This window comes from Mirounga angustirostris, unplaced genomic scaffold (assembly GCF_029215605.1).
Source record: "Mirounga angustirostris isolate CCGP_5_RB_7025 unplaced genomic scaffold, mMirAng1.0.hap1 SCAF_2, whole genome shotgun sequence".
Classification (NCBI taxonomy): Eukaryota; Metazoa; Chordata; class Mammalia; order Carnivora; family Phocidae; genus Mirounga; species Mirounga angustirostris.
The window spans coordinates 166,380,209-166,397,854 of record NW_026991710.1 but is presented as its reverse complement, the minus strand read 5'-3'; the positions used below and the strand labels follow the sequence as shown (position 1 = coordinate 166,397,854).

At 38.6% G+C, this 17,646-nt stretch overlaps 1 protein-coding gene across 1 annotated transcript in view; it reads left to right on the top strand.

Annotated features, from left to right (window-relative positions):
* Nucleotides 1-10,170, top strand: part of LOC123840618 (A disintegrin and metallopeptidase domain 3-like) — a 130,987-nt gene extending 120,817 nt beyond the window's left edge. The window contains exons 19-21 of the mRNA XM_064583833.1: nt 4,128-4,136; nt 7,794-7,956; nt 10,122-10,170. Of these exons, the coding sequence (XP_064439903.1) occupies nt 4,128-4,136; nt 7,794-7,956; nt 10,122-10,170 (221 nt within the window). The remainder of the gene's footprint in view (nt 1-4,127; nt 4,137-7,793; nt 7,957-10,121) is intronic.
* Nucleotides 10,171-17,646: the final 7,476 nt, after the last annotated feature.

The window sequence follows — 17,646 nt, the reverse complement described above, 5'->3', positions numbered from 1 at the left end:
GTTGAGTACTTTTTCATATGTCTGTTGGCCACTTGGATGTCTTCTTTGGAAAAATATCTGTTCATGTCTTCTGCCCATTTCTTGATTGGATTCTTTGTTCTTTGGGTGTTGAGTTTGATAAGTTCTTTATAGATTTTGGATACTAGCCCTTTATCTGATATGTCATTTGCAAATATCTTCTCCCATTCTGTCGGTTGTCTTTTGGTTTTGTTGACTTTCTTTTGCTATACAAAAACTTTTTATCTTGATGAAGTACCAATAGTTCATTTTTACCCTTGCTTCCCTTGCCTTTGGTGATGTTTCTAGGAAGAAGTTGCTGCGGCTGAGGTCGGAGAGATTGCTGCCTGTGTTCTCCTTTAGGATTTTGATGGACTCCTGTCTCACATTGAGGTCTTTCAACCATTTTGAGTCTATTTTTATGTGTGGTGTAAGGAAATGGTCCAGTTTCATTTTTCTGCATGTGGCTGTCCAATTTTCCCAGCACCATTTGTTGAAGAGACTGTCTTTTTTCCATTGAACATTCTTTCCTGCTTTGTCAAAGATTAGTTGACCATAGAGTTGAGGGTTCATTTCTGGGTTCTCTGTTCCATTCCATTTATCTTTGTGTCTGTTTTGTGCCAGTACCATCCTGTCTTATGATGACAGCTTTGTAATAGAGCTTGAAGTTCAGAATTGTGATGCCGCCAGATTTACTTTTCTTTTTCATCATTCCTCTGCCTATTCGGGGTCTTTTCTGGTTCCATACAAATTTTAGGATTATTTGTTCCATTGCTTTGAAAAAAGTGGATAGTATTTTGATGGGGATTGCATTGAATGTGTAGATTGCTCTAGGTAGCATTGACATCTTCACAATATTTGTTCTTCCAATCCATGAGCATGGAAGGTTTTTCCATTTCTTTGTATCTTCCTCAATTTCTTTCATGAGTATTTTATAGTTTTCTGAGTACAGATTCTTTGCCTCTTTGGTTAGATTTATTCCTAGGTATCTTATGGTTTTGGGTGCAATTGTAAATGGGATCGACTCCTTAATTTCTCTTTCTTCTGTCTTGTTGTTGGTGAATAGGAATGCCACTGATTTCTGGGCATTGATTTTCTATCCTGCCACTTTACTGAATTCCTGTATGAGTTCTAGCAGTTTTGGGGTGGAGTCGTTTGTGTTTTCCACATAAAGTATCATATCATCTGCAAAGAGTGAGAGTTTGACTTCTTTGCCGATTCGGATGACTTTTATTTTTGTTAAAAGGTATTTCTTTTTGTTGTCCAATTGCTGTGGCTAGGACTTCAAAAACTATGTTGAATAAAACTCTGAAGAGTTTTGATGAAGAAAGGAAGCTGTGCTTCATCAAATGCTTTTTCTGCATCTATTGAGAGGATCATAAAGTTCTTGCTCTTTCTCTGATTAATGTATTGTGTCACATTGATTGATTTGCGGATGTTGAACCAACCTTGCAGCCCAGGGATAAATCCCACTGGTCCTGGTGAATAACCTTTTTAATGTACTGTTGGATCCTATTGGCTAGTATTTTGGTGAGGATTTTTACATCCATGTTCATCAAGGTTATTGGTCTATAATTGTCCTTTTTTGATGGGGTCTTTGTCTAGTTTTGGGAAAAAGGTAATGGTGGCCTCATAAAACGAGAGTGGAAGTTTTCCTTACATTTTATTTTTTGGAACAGTTTCAGGGGAATAGATATTGATTCTTCTTTAAATGTTTGGTAGAATTCCCCTAGGAAATCATCTGGCCCTGGGCTTTTATTTTTTGGGAGATTTTTGATGACTGCTTCAATTTCCTTAGTGGTTATAGGTCTGTTCCAGTTTTCTATTTCTTCCTGGTTCAGTTTTGGTAGTTGATACATCTTTAAATGTATCCATTTTTTCCAGATTATCTAATTTGCTTGCATATAGTTGCTCATAATATGTTCTTATAATTGTTTGTATTCCTTTGGTGTGGTTGTGATCTCTCCTCTTTCATTCATGATTTTATTATTTGGGTCATTTCTCTTTTCTTTTTGATAAGTCTGGCCAGGGGTTTATCAATCTTGTTAATTCTTTCAAAGAACCAGCTCCTAGTTTCCTTAATCTGTTCTACTGTTCTTTTAGTTTCTATTTCATTGATTTCTGCTCTGATCTTTATTATTTCTCTTCTCCTGCTGGGTTTAGGCTTTATTTGCTGTTCTCTCTCAAGCTCCTTTAGGTGTAGGGTTCGGTTATGTATTTGAGACCTTTCTTGTTTCTTGAGAAAGGCTTCTGTTGCTATATACTTTCCTCTTAGGACTGCCTTTGCTGCATCCCAAAGATTTTGAATAGTTGTGTTTTCATTTTCATTTGTGTCCATGAATTTTTTAAATTCTTCTTTAATTTCCTGGTGGATCCATTCATTCTTTAGTAGAATGCTCTTTAGCCTCCATGTATTTGAGTTCTTTCTGACTTTCCTCTTGTGATTGAGTTCTAGTTTCAATGCATTGTGGTCCGAAAATAGGCAGGGAATGATCCCAATCTTTTGGTACTGGTTGAGACCTGATTTGTGACCAAAGATGTGATCTACTCTGGAGAATGTTCCATGGGCCCTAGGGGAGGATGTGTATTCTCTTGCTTTGCAATAGATTGTTCTGAATATATCTGTGAAGTCCATTTGGTCCAGTGTGTCATTTAAAGTCTTTATTTCCTTGTTGATCTTTTGCTTAGAGGATCTGTCCATTTCAGGGAGGGGGGTCTTAAAGTCCCCCACTATTATTGTATTGATGTCAAAATGTTTCTTTGCTTTTGTTATTAATTGGCGTACATAATTGGCTGCTCCCATGTTAGGGGCATATGTATTTATAATTGTTAGATCTTCTTGTTGGATAGATCCTTTTAGTAGGATATAGTGTCCTTCCTCATCTCTTATTACAGTCTTTGGTTTAAAATCTAATTTTTCTAAGGATTGCCACCCCAGCTTTCTTTTGGTGTCCATTAGCACGGTAAATGGTTTTCCAGCCCCTCACTTTCAATCTGGGGGTGTCTTTGGGTCTAAAATGAGTCTCTTGCAGACAGCATCTCAATGGGTCTTGTTTTTTTATCCAATCTGATAGCCTGTGTCTTTTGATTGGGGCATTTAGCCCATTTACCTTCAGGGTAACTATTGAAAGATATGCATTTAGTGCCATTTTATTGCCTGTAAGGTGACTGTTACTGTATATTGTCTGTGTTCCTTTCTGGTCTATGTTACTTTTAGGGTCTCTCTTTGCATAGAGGACTCCTATCAATATTTCTTGTAGGGCTGTTTTCGTGTTTGCAAATTTCTTTAGTTTTTGTTTGTCCTGGAAGCTTTTTATCTCTCCCTCTATTTTGAAAGACAGTCTAGCTGGATATAGTATTCTAGGCTGCATATTTTTCTCGTTTAGTGCTCTGAATATATCCCTCCAGTCCTTTCTGGCCTGCCAGGTCTCTGTGGATAGGTCTGTTGCCTATCTAATGTCTCTACCATTGTAGGTTACAGATTTCTTCTCCCAAGCTGCTTTCAGGATTTTCTCTTTGTCTCTGAGACTCGTAAGTTTTACTATTAGATGTTGGGGTTTTGACCTATTTTTATTGATTTTGAGGGGTGTTCTCTGTGCATCCTGGATTTTTCCTTCCCCAAATTAGGGAAGTTCTCTGCTATAATTTGCTCCAATATACCTTCTGCCCCTCTCTCTCTTTCTTCTTCTGGGAATCCAATTATTATAATACTGTTTCATCTTATGATACCACTTATCTCTCGAATTCTTCCCTCATGATCCAGTAGTTGTTTATCTCTCTTTTTCTCAGCTTCTTTATTTTCCATCATTTGGTCTTCTATATCACTGATTTTCTCTTCTGCCTCATTTATCCTAGCAGTTAGAGCCTCCATTTTGATTGCAGCTCATTAATAGCCTTTTTGATTTTGACTTGGTTAGATTTTAGTTCTTTTATTTCTCCAGAAAGGGTTTCTCTAATAACTTCCATACTCTTTTCAAGCCCAGCTAGTATCTTTAAAATCATTGTTCCTAACTCTAGTTCCGACATCTAACTAATGTCCGTATTGATTAGGTCCCTGGCAGTCTGTACTGCCTCTTGTTTTTTTTTGTTGAGGTGATTTTTTCCATCTTGTCATTTTGTCCAGAGGAGAGTAGATGAATGTGAGAACAAAATGCTAACAGGGTAACAACAACCCCAGAAAAATATACACTAAACAAGTTAGAAGAGACCTGAAACTAGAGGAAAAGAAAGGGAAAGAAAGAAAAAAGGAAAAAAAAAAAAAAGAAAATGGAAAAGATAAAAACAAATGAACAAAACAAACAAACAAAAAGACAAAACAGAATATGATCAAATATGATCAGGCTGGTGCATAGATCAGTGCCACACACTAGATTTTGGGAGTATTTTTGTCTGTTAGAAGAAAGTGCCTTCCAAAATTTTAAAGAAAGAAAAACTTATATATGTACAAATATAAGGGTATATACGATTAAGGGATGGAATATGACTGTAAAGATGAAAAGTATAAAAGATTTTATAAGGGGAATTAATAAGATAAGAAGTTGGATTTAAAAAAAAAAGGAGAGAATGTGATCAGTCAAGAGACTGGAACAAAGCCATACACTAGAGATTTAGTGTATATTTTGGCCTCTTAGAAAAAAGTGTAGTCCAAAATTTTAAACAGAGAACAACTTATATATATATACCAAAAATAAAGGTAACTACTCTGAAGGGACAGACTATGACTCTAAAATGAAAAATAAAAAAGATTTTTTAAAAAGGGGATTGATAAGATGTTGGTTGAAAAAGGGAAAAAGAAAAATTCAAAAAAAAAATAGAAAAAGAAAGTTAAAAAAAATAACTTTAAAAGACTAAAGAATCATGGGAACAAAGCCATGTATTCTATGCGCATTATTCCCCTAGGGCTGGAGTTCTGCCGTTCTCATTGATCAGTAAACTTGGTCTTGGCTGGCTGTTCTCGCTGATCTTCTGGGGGAGGGGCCTGTTGCTGTGGTTCCCAAATGTCTTTGCAGGAGGCAGAATTGCCCGGCCTTTGCTGGGGTAAGTAATCTGCTCGGGTTTGCTCTCAGGAGCTTTTGTTCCCTGCAAGCTTTCCATAGAGCTTTGGAGGATGAGAGTGAAATGGCGGACTCCCAGTCTCCACCCCAGAGGAGCCAAGAACTTGGGGCCACACTCCTCAGTGTGCCCCCAGAGAAAAGCAGTCAATCACTCCTGTCTTCCTGGTTTCTGGCCGCACTCTGTGCTCACCCGGCCTGTGACTGAGCATTTCTATCTCTGGTACCCGACCCCGTGTGGAGTCTCCAAATCCAGCAGATCCCTGTGGTGCACTCCTGTGCCTCTCCTCCCGGGGGAAGAAGTGGAGTCTCCCCAGATCTGCCACTTGTTGGGTCCCTGCTGGAGGAGCAATGGCCTGACTGCACCGCAGATCACGGTTTATGGCAACTCCGAGCTGAGAGCCCACACCTCGGCTCCGTCTCTGCAACCCACTTCCCTGCTTCCATACCTGGGTGCTCTGCCACACTCAGGCACTCCCAGTCTTTCTGTGACCCCAAGGGTCCTGAGACCACACTGTCCCAGGGAGGATTTCATCCCCCACTTAGGCACTGGAGCGACATCCCTCAATGGTGCAGACTTCTAAAATTTCTGATTTTGTGCTCTGCTGCTCCATCACTTGCCAGTAGCAGTTGAAGGAGGCCCCCTCCCCTGCCGTCTATCTTCGCAAATATTGCCTTGGATCACTTCTCCACACGTCCTACCTTCCAGAAAGTGGTCGCTTTCCTGTTCAGAGAGTTGCTGCTATTCTTTTCTTCGATCTCCTGTTGAGTTCATAGGTGTTCAGAATGGTTTGATCCTTATCTAGTTAAATTCTGTGACCAGATGAAATTTACATCTCCTACTCCTCCACCATCTTGCTCCTCCCCCCTCATTCATTCTTTAGTTTGATGCTCTTTAGCCTCCATGTATTTGAGTTCATTCCAAATTTCCTCTTGTGTTTGAGTTCAAGTTTCAAAGAATTGTGCTCTGAAAATATTCATGGAATAATCCTTATCTTTTGGTATCAGTTGAGACCTAATTTGTGTCGCAGTTTGAGATCTATTCTGGAGAAAGTTCCATGTGCACTCGAGTAGAATGTGTATCCTGTAGCTTTAGGATGGAATGCTCTGAATATATATGTGAAGTCCATCTGGTCCATTATGTCATTCAATGCCCTTGTTTCCTTGTTAATCTCTGCTTAGATGGTCTGTCCTTTGCTGTGACTAGGGTGTTAAAGTCCCCTACTATTATTTTATTATTATCAATGTGTTTCTTTAAGTTTTTGTTATTAATTGCTTTATATAATTGGTTGCTCCCAAGTTAGGAGTATAAATATTTACAGTTGTTAGATCTGCTTGTTGGATAAGTTCTTTAAGTAGGATATAGTGTTCCTCTTCATCTCTTATTTCAGTCTTTGGTTTAAAATCTAATTTGTTTGATATAAAGATTGCCACCCAGCTTTCTTTTGATGTTCATTAGTATGATAAATGGTTCTCCAACCCCTCACTTCCAGTCTAGATGTATCTTTGGGAAAATACATTGATGGGTCTTGGTATTTTTACTCCATCTGATACGCTGTGTCTTTTGATTGGAGCATTTAGCCCATTTACATTCAGAGTAAAGTTGAAAGATATGAATTTAGTGCCATTGTATTACCTGTAAAGTCACTGTTTCTACATATTGTTTCTGTTTCCTTATATTCTATGTTACTTCTGGGATCTCTTTGCTTAAAGGATCCATGCCACCTGAGTCTCCAAACCCTCCAGATTCCTGTGGTGCAGAGAGGGTCTCACCATGGTTCTGCTACCTGTTGGGTCCCTGCTTGGAGGGCAGTTGCCTGATCATGCTGCAGTTCAAGGTTTATGTCAACAATGAGGTGAAAGCCCACTCCTAGGCTTGCTGATTGCAGCCAGCTTCCAGCTTTGATGCAGGGAACTCTGCAGCACTCAGGCACCCTCATTCTTTCTGTGAACCCAGGGAGTCTGAGACCATACTGTCCCACCTAGGATTGTACCCTACTTTTCTACCTGTGCACCTTTCAGGCAGGATGTCCCTCACTGGTGCAGACTTCTAAAAGTTCCTATTTTGCACTCTGCTGCTATATCACTTTCCAGCAGCCAGCTGATGGCAGCTCCCTCCCCTGACAGTTTATCTCCCAAGATATCACCTGGGGTTCAAGTTTCTGCACCTCCTACCTTGCAGAAAGTGGTCCCTTTTTCTATTTGTAGAATTGCAGCAATTCTTTTCTTAGATCTCTGGTTGATTTCACAGGTGTTCAGAATGATTTGATAGCTAACTAGCTAAATCCCAGGGACCAGATGAAACTAGGGTCCCCTACTCCTCTGTCATCTTCCTCCCTCCCTAGAGTCCCTCTTTTATACCTACTCTATTTTTTAAATGAAAAATTTATTAAATAATAATATCAGTTTAACATAATTTAAGTAGCAGTTCATAAAAGGGAATATAATAGAAAAATAGTATATAACACATAAAGATTAAATATACATATAATGATTAAATATAAATTTATATTAATTATATATTGAGTTGACAAATATATAATGCTCTTTGGGGCATAGTCACAGAATATTGGAAAACATTTTTAATTTTTTATATTTTTAAAAAATTTATTTTTTGAAAACATTTTAAAACATAAGTTTATTCCATGACTGTATTATTTGAATCACAAATTTTTATATTTCAAGTTACTAATAAGCTTTGACTATCATTTTTGATAAAGTTAAAAAGTACCTTCATATTTTCAGCTAAAGGTGAAAGCTTACTTAGAAAACGATATGCTGCTCCTCAAAAAAATGGCCTCTTGATCAGTTTCTACATTTTGCTACCCGTCCTTATTTTAACTGCCATCATTGCTCTTAAATGGAATAAAATAGGATTTTGGAACAGAGAGGGAACAGTGAGTGGAGAGTAAGTAAATTTATTATTTTTAAAATTAATATTAAAATCCAGTTGAGGAAGAACTAAAATGTAATTCAGAATATTACAAGTAGGACTTAAAAGTGTTGAATTTGGATCTTGGATGAATTGGGTTAATATTTAGAAGTATGGAGTCTTGGTATATACCAGTTTTTTTTCAGATTTCATGTAGAAGTTATTTTTCTTGTTCTTATAGGTCCAGAAATAACTGAAGCTACTCAATAAATTCACAGTGCCTTTCAAATTGAAAGCCATGTTGGCTACAATTGCTTTAGTAGTCTCTATCTACAACCTAAGCAACCTCATTTTTTTTTTTGCATTGGCATTCAGTTTTACCAAGGAGATAATAGAGATAAGGAAGCAAATTTTGTGAATAGATTATGTAGAAGGTGAAAAAAATGTTAAAAAAATATATGATAGCAAAGGAAGAATACAGATAGGACAATACCCATTTTGCACTTAATTAATATTGCTCATATGTTTCTAAAATCAGAATTAAGCTACTTGAAATGGGCACCACAAAAACTCTAGTTAACATCTGTCTCCATACATAGTTATAAAATTTTATTTTCTTGTGATGAGGAGTTTTAAGATCTATTGTCTTAGCAATTTCAAATGTGTAATACTTTATTATTAATTATAGTCACCATCTATACATTATATATTCATTACTTAATTGTTTTATAACTGGAAATTTGTACCTTTGACCTCCTTTGTTCATTTCACTCACCCCATACCCCCACCTCTGGTAACCATCAACCTATTCTTTGTATCTATGAGCTTATTTTTTGTTTTAAAAAAATTTTAGAGAGGCGCCTGTGTGTCTTTCGGTTGAGGGTCTGCCTTGGCTCAGGTCATGATCCTAGGGTCCTGGGATCGAGCCCCATATTGGGATCCCTGCTTGACAGAGAGCCTGCTTCTCCCTCTGCCTGCTGCTCCCCCTCCTTGTGTGCTCCTCTCTCTGTCAAATGAATAAAATCTTCAAAAAGACTTAGATCACACACATAAGTGAGATCATATGGTAGTTGTCTTTCTTTAACTATTTTCACTTACATACAGCTTTTTTTTTTTTTACCATATCACCATACAAGTCAACATTTTGCTAAGTCAGTGGATATTTAGGGAAAAGAGAATACGGAAGTAAGGATAAATAAATGGGTCTCATTTTATATGCTACAGGAGAAATGTCTCTGTTTCTCACTTGTGCAAATAAAGATAACATAATGATGTAAAACTTCCATCAAAAAAAACTCTCAAGAAAGTGGACTTATGAGGAACATAAAAAAGAGTGTGAGAAGGATTTGCAAATGATATATTAGAAAGGGGTTAATGTCTAAAGTATATAAAGAACTCATATAGTTCAACATCAAAAAAACCCCACAAATAATCTGATTTAAATATGGGTAAAAGACCTGAATAGACATTTTTCCAAAGAAGTTATATAAATAGCAAACAGACACATGAAAAGATGCTTAACATCACTAATCGTTAGAGAAATGCAACTCAAAACCACAATGAGATATGACCTTACACCTGTCATAATGGCTAGAATCCAAAAAACAAGAAATAACAAGTGTTGGCGAGGATGTGGAGGAAAACAAAACAAAACAAAAATCTTGTACTCTGTTGGTGGGAATGTAAATTGGTGCAGCTATTGTGGAAAACAGTATGGAGGTTTTTGAAAAAATTAAAAAAGTACCTGGAGAGTATTATGCTAAATCAAATAAGACTGAGAAAGATGAATACCATGTGACTCCACTTATGAATGGAAAAAATAATGAATAAACAAACAGAAAGCAGAATCAGACCTATAAATGCAGAGAATAAATTGCTGGTTGTCAGAGGGGAGTGAGGTGGAGGGTTGGGTAAAATGGATGAAAGGGAGAGGAAGATGTAAGCTTCTAGTAGTGGAATGAATAAGACAAGGCAATAAAAGGCACAGCATAGAGAATACAGTCAATGGCATTGTAATAGTGCTAGAATTGGACAGATGGTAGCTACACTTGTGAATATAGCATAATGCATAAACTTGCCAAATCACTAAGCGTACACCTGAAACTAATGTAACATTGTGTGTCAACTATACTCAAAAAAGACAGAAAAAATAAAATTACAATGTTTTCTAACCCTGAAGTAATGCCATTTCTTTTTTACAGATCTGTATCAGAAGACAGCAGTAGTAACAGCAACCAGTCATCAAGTTAAAGGTAAATTGAGGAACTGAATTAGTGAAAATGATGTAATTCATAAAACAGTTTAAAAATTTTAAGAATACCTTAGTGTAAAAAAGTTATTATTCCATATTCCACCATCTTGATTCCTTTTTTTTTTAAAGATTTTATTTATTTGTGAGAGAGAGAGAGAGCACAAGCAGGGGGAGGGGCAGAGGGAGAAGTAGGCTCCCCGATGAGCAGGGAGCCCGAGGTGGGGCTCGATCCCAGGACCCTGGTATCATAACCTGAGCCGAAGGCAGACGCTTAACTGACTGAGCCACGCAGGCACCCCTATCATCTTGATTCCTACTTACCAATATCATATATGATAAGACAAAGACTGAAACAAAGCTTTTGATAATTTTGTTTTACATTAATTTACAAATATATAATGTTAGCTAATATTAGCCAGAGATTTATTAACCAACATTTTCATGATAAGAAATGACTTTAAAGAGGTTCTAAATATGTTCCTAAAATATTTATGAACCATCATGCATCCTGCTTCCACAGTTAAGTTTTTAATTTGGTAGATTTACACAGATTGACTCACAATATTTATATTTCTTCCTCACTGAGGTACCATGGTTATTGTTATCCTTATTTTAGAAATGAGGAAACAGACATAAAAAACTTAAATAATGATCTATGTGTACAAAATTTTAGTAAATTTTGGAGCTGGAATTTCATTTAAGACAACCAGATTCCAAGGTTTAACTCTTAAGAACTTCATAATTTTGAGACCTATAGCTTGATATATGCCTGGTGTTGGAAAATGGAATTTGCATTTATTGAGGATCTATTAGATGCAAGGCAAAATAATAAATGCACTGTCCCTCCAGGTTAGAAAGACAATTCTTTACTATAAAATGGGATAAAGTTGGCATTTGTATATATTCAATATATCCATAAATTGTATGTATATGTACATATATGCATTTGTGTACCTATATATTCAAATTTATAAGTCATATGCATAAAGAAATCCTAATATTTGACACATTAGACCTATCACTGGGAGTAAATGTAAAAATTAAAAATTCAACCATAAGTGAAATCAAGAGTTCATCCAATGACTAATTTGTCAACCTCCATACTCTACTTTGATGGAGAGTTAAGTCAATGGATCTCTGTTTCCCTCTGCCACCAAAGAAAACATTTATAACCTACTTGCCTCCATGTAAAATGGTCTTATTTCTCAGTAGGGATAAATGGGAGAGTTGGTGGTGAGGAAGGAGCTGGAGAGAGATTTTGAATATGATTGAATGAGTGAGCCCTATTCAGCAAGGGATATGTAAGCAAAGAGCTGGAGGAGGTGCAAGTATTTACCCAGTTTAGATGTTTGAAAGTAGGTACTTGACTTCCCAGGGTCAACTCACAGAAGGCTTTTATTTCAATGTAAGGGATACAGTGCAGCAAAGAGAGTGCAGGCAAGCCGTGGGCACCACAGAGACACCTCATGCGCAAGGCCTCAAGGCTTCTTATTGTAAATTTTAAAGAGCCCATTACAAATCCCACTGCCATCGTCTGGGCAAAAAGTGAAACCAGGCATCCAGGCTCTCCCAGAGATAAAGATAGAGTTTTTCCATTCCAGCTGTAAATCAACTCTTTCTGACACAGGGGTAGAGCTGTCAGAGGTATCCATGCATGTATCTGAGCTGGAACTTTCCAAGCATGTGAATGATCCAATGAAAAAATAAGTCAGGAATGTTTGATGAATAAAAGCGATGTCAGTTTGGCTGGAGCAGAGTTAGCAAGAGGGCTGTGGTAGTGAGTAGGTCAGACAGTAAAACTCCTGGAGGCTGTAGGAAGTCTTGGGGGGCATATGTGTTTTATTCTCACTGAAAGGGGGAAATCACTGGAGAATTAAAGTTTCAAGCACATGACTTCCACTTTAAAAGGCTGGTTTGTGAAAAAATAAATAAAATAAGGCTAGTTTGTTGATTTAGTCTGTATAATGGCAAGAGTAGAAGTGGGGAAACCAGTTAGTGGAGAAACTACTGTAGTAATCCAGGAAGGAAAGGAAGGTACCTCCAACCAGGGATAGTAAATATGGTCTTAGGAATAAATTCTGAAGGTGACCCAACAGAATGAATTGACAGTTTGAATATAAAGTATAAGGAAAAATGCTTAAATAATGTTTACTGATAAAGCAGTAAGATAATCAAGGTTACATGTAAACGCAGACTTGTTTTCAAATTTGTGCTCTTAATACATTTTAAAATTTACATTAAAATTTTATGAACATTGTGAGAGAAAATCTACACAGGTAATGGTGAGCCAAGACAAGTGTCTGGTATGCCCTGACAAGCAGTTTGTTTTCTCATCTGTGAGAAAGTATTTCTCATTTAAGGTATTTTTGAAGTGGTAAAGGGAGGATTTAGCATGACATGGTTTGCTTTTTGAAATTTTACTGGGATAAAGTAGGAAAAAAGTCAGACTCAGTGAGAACCAGAGACTAGTGAAATAGTTATGAGACTACTGAATACACAGAAATGCAGGAGGAGGCAGGATCAGGTAAGAGGAAAAGAACAAGAAAGTTTTGGGTGATATAGCAGAGATAGACTCAATTGAAGGGATAACTGGATGAGTGTTTTGGGGTTAGAATAGAGGAGAACTACAAAGACAAACATTTCTGACACAATGGAACATTTCTGACACAATGGATGATGACACCTTTTACTCATGACATATTGTGTAGCCGGGTCAGAACCAGTTTGTGTTGGAATGATGATGTGGAGGGGCTGAAGAATGAGTTTGGTTTTGAACATGTGTATGTATGTGGGACACCTGTTGGAAATGCACAGAGGACTTCTGGAAGTACTCTTCCTCTGAAGATAAAAATAGACAAATTAATAGTTATTATTTATTTCCTCACATATTTTTATTGTTCTTTTCCTCTGTTTCCGTGCTGGTGATTTTCTTTTATCCACATGAATTGTTGAAACTGTGTAAATGAAATGCATGTGAATACCACTTTATAATATTTCCCTTTACTGGGGCTGTCACAGACAATTCAGGGAAAAGAAAGCTGGGTTTAAGAATTTCATGGAATACAGGCATAGACTGTGATACCATAAGCAGTGTTCTATATACTAATTACTTGTTACACCTGTAGTTGCATAGCAAAATTAGATAGCTTTTATTAACAACTAAGATTTAGCATTTCTTTTTTTCTATATTTGTTTTACAACAGTGAATAAATGATGTCAAAAAGCCATAGGTTGGAGAGACTATTACTAAGACACTCACCGTTAACTGACCTGATTCAAGAATGGAAAAAAACAAAAACTGCTATTCTCTCCTTTTGTTATGGCTTAAAGCTTTCAATTTCACAAACAAAAATAAATCCTGAGAGTGAAATATATAGGCTTGTGTCTATTGATTCTTCTGCCTGGTGTGATCCTTTATGGGGAAAACAACTTTGCCTCTTTTGAACCAAGAAAACTATTACATACCAAGCTGTAAGCATTCCATGGGCTGCTGCCCACCCTCAGATGCCCAGGGCCCTGCTAACTGCTCCCTTCTCAGGAAAAGACAGCCTCAGTTCACATCTTTCCAGTAGCTCATGGTTCCCTGCTCTATCCATTCCAGGCTTTGGGATATTGAGAGGAAATATTGCTAGGTAAGGCCAGCCCCAGGACCCTCCAATAGTCACTAACATCATTTATCTTCAGGGAATTGCTTGAACTGAGTTCCTGGTCATAGATAACTGTTGTGTCTCCAAGTGATACTTCCTTGGCCTCAGGTAAATTGAGATCTAGGATATATCTTTGTCCTTCGGGGAACCCAGACTTGTTACTCCTTTTTCACTGAGCTGAGCTTTTCTGGGTAAGATTTTCTTGCTTCAGTGCCCTCCTCCCCATCTCCCTCTTACTGAGATGAGTGTACTTCTGCATACCTCAAGGCACTGATGGATAAGGGAATCATCAACCTAGCTGGAGTCTAATGAGAACCTACAGAGCCTCCATCAATAAACAAAGATTTTTGCTCCTGATTCAGGTGTGGGAGTACCTCACCACAGAGACCAAGAGATTCCTTTTCCAAATGTCCATCATCTGATAAATGGATAAACATTGTACAAATAGTGATGTATGCATACAATGAATATTATTCAGCCATAAAAAGGAATGAAACCCTGATACCTCTACAAATTGGGTGAACCTTTGAAATCATTATGCTAAGTGAATAAAGCCAGTCACAAAACCCATATGTTATTCATTGGTATGAAATATCCAGAATGGGGCACCTGAGTGGCTCAGTTGGTTAAGCAACTGCCTTCAGCTCAGGTCATGATCCTGGAGTCCTGGGATTGAGTCCCGCATCGGGCTCCCTGCTCGGCGGGGAGCCTGTTTCTCCCTCTGACCCTCCCCCCTCTCATGTGCTCTCTCTCTCTCATTCTCTCTGTCACAAATAAATAAATAAAATCTTAAAAAAAAAAAAGAAATATCCAGAACAAAGACATCTATAGAGACAAAGTTTGGTGATTATGTAAGGCTGGGTTGTTTAGGAGGGGGCTAAAGAGCTGGGGGTGAGGAGTGGTGATATATATGGTGGTGATCAATATATGAAAAATCCTAAAATCATTCAATTGTACACTTTAGTGGGTGAATTGTGTGAAAAAAATACATATCAGGATGATTCTACCATAACTTTCCTTCATCCTCATTGCCATTAACTTATTTTAGTTCATTATGATCACTGGCCTGCCTTATTTTAATAAAACTTTCTGAGGATCCCAGGGCTGCTATTAGCAGGTCCAAGTTTTAATCCTGACTGGAGTTTAACGTTGCAACTGTTGACACAATTCATCCTTGCAAAAGGCTGTACTGGGATAAAAGAAGGTATAAATGAGAGGTGGGTAGAAGTTGAATTAGGCTTTGGATATGTGTGGTTTAAGATTTCTCTTAGAACATTCGAAGACAGTTGCATGCTTTTGTCCACCTGGGACATATTTCCTATTTGCCTTGCTGCCCTTCCCACCTCTGTAGCTTCCCTGCTAGTGCTTAGAGTAACTGTTAACAAAACACTTAGGTTTCCTTTCCCTTTCTTCAACTGATTACAATCTAATACTCTACGAATACACATACAGTTGAAGAAAAGTGCTTTTTGATTGTCTTACCCAAAATCAAGTTCAATATTCTTGATTTTTCCTTATTTTCAAAGATAATAAGTTAACTCTGCAGTAGTATTTAAATAAAAAATTTCTTGTACAAGTTAACATTTCTATTTTCTTCTCTTTCCTCCACTACAGCCAATAAATCATGCCAGAAAACCATGGCATGGAGAATCAAAATTACTAAGAACTTCACCAGAAAACAAATCATGCTCATTTGCCCCTATGTCACTATTGAAGGGTTTAATCAATGTAACCTTAGCCAGAACAAATCAGTTGTATGCAAAGGCATAAGCTTGTTTCTGGTGCTTCCTCTTCTTCAACCTGTGGCAGCTGCCCAGCCAGTTGGGAGCCCTAAGAGTGAGCCAGCATGAGCTGAAAGCAAATGCAGTCCTTACTCACAAGGCTGAGGACAGTGTGGTGGACTCCTGAGTACTCCTACTTTCCAGCCTCAGAGCTTTTCAATGGCCTTTAGCCCTGCCATGCTGGCTGTGCTCTGGCCCAACATTTTTCCTTCTCTTTGCACTGCTCTCAGCTTAGAAGACTGCACACCCATCTGGGCAAGACTACTGGTGTCTCAACCACCTCTTTTTGTCTCCAAGCAAGGCCAGGCTCTTCGTGGAGAGAAATTTCCTGTAACTCTGGGATCCCTACCTCTCCCTTTCTAAATCCTCTGCTGGTTCTTTCCTCTCTGTCTCCCTAACTCCCAGGCCAGGGCTGAGGATGTTAGCTAAGGTAACCACTCTCTAAAGCAAGGGTCAAGGGAAAAGATTGCTGGGAAGATGGTTAGTGGGATAACTAGCCTCACCTCATCCCACAGATAAAACTATATAACACTAACATCAGTGTAACTAACCCAGAAAACACCCCAAAGACTGACAGAACAAACTTCCCAACTAAATGAAAAGAAGAAACCACAAGAAAGAGTGTAGGAATGGTGTAGATATGGTGGGAGAGCTAAATGGCCCCAAGGGACTGTCAGTGGAAAGGAGGAGCTTGTAGGCATGGAGAAGCAGACTATCACACTGGGGAGTTCAGATGGGCAAGAGAAATCTCCATAACATTTAGCTTTGAAACCAGAGGGGCTGAATTTCATGAGTTCCTACAACCAGCAGAACTTAGAGTTTTAAAAATCAGACTCAGCGGGATGCCTGGGTGGCTCAGTCCGTTAAGTGTCTGCCTTCGGCTCAGGTCATGATCCCAGGGTCCTGCATCAGGCTCCCACTCCCCCTGCTTGTGTTCCCTTTCTCACTGTGTCTCTCTCTGTCAAATGAATAAGAAGTTCTGTAAAAAAAATCAGACTCAGCTCTGGGAGAGCCAGGAGGCAAGGGGAAACTGAGTGTTTCACCTTAAAGCGATAGCACAACAAATAGCCCTGCAGAGATAGAGCATAGAAGCAGCAGTGTGAAAAATTCATGGGGCATGGAGGAAGGAGAGTTGTTTACTAATCTCATATCATGTCTTGCAAGGACAGAGACATTTGGGAGACTCCTCTAGGAACAAAGGAGCTGGCAGGTGACATTTCCCTCCCCTGCACCCCAGCATAAACACAGGGCCACTAGCTAAAACCCGTGAAGCACCAACTCTAACTAGCTAACTTGCTAACACTGCATGTCTTGCCCCCCTGCAAGTTAGTGGATCCACCCCCATAAAATATGCCCTTGGCCAGAGCCCATCCAAGGTAGTATCACAAGCCTGGCAGTGGGCAAACAGCCTGGACAGGGTCAACATTACTTCAAAGTGACCCCTTCCCCAGGGTGAGGAAAAAATAACCACACACACAAGTTAGACTGCATCCTCAGCAGTGGGCCAGGGGCAGACAGCTGGTCTGACTGCAGGCCCCACCCACCAATGAAAGCTTTTCAGGAGACAACACAAGGGAAGTACCCTGAAGTTTGGTGCTACCACATCTCTGGCAAATGCCTGTTCTAACTCAACTCAAGCCCAAGTCAGCCCCAGATTGGCCCACTAATACCATAGAGACCAAACACTGCCCACAACAGGCAAAGAGAGCCACTGCAGATGACTGGACTGAAGGGAAATGCAGCTCAGCCACAACAGCAGGGCGCATGCAACACACATAGGAGATACCCCTGAAACAGCTGGTTCTAGTGAACAGCAGACATTGCGCTACAGGGCATTTCATAAGACCACTGCATTCAAGAGCAGATGTAATTGATTCCTAATACAGAGAAAAAGACACAGGGAGTTAGAAAAAATGAGGAGACTGAGGAATATTTCAAAATGAAAAAAAAATAGGACAAAATCATAGCAAGATCCCTAAGCAAAATGGAAATAAGTAATATGTCTGATAGAGAATTTAAAGTGATGATCATAAAGACACTCACTGGA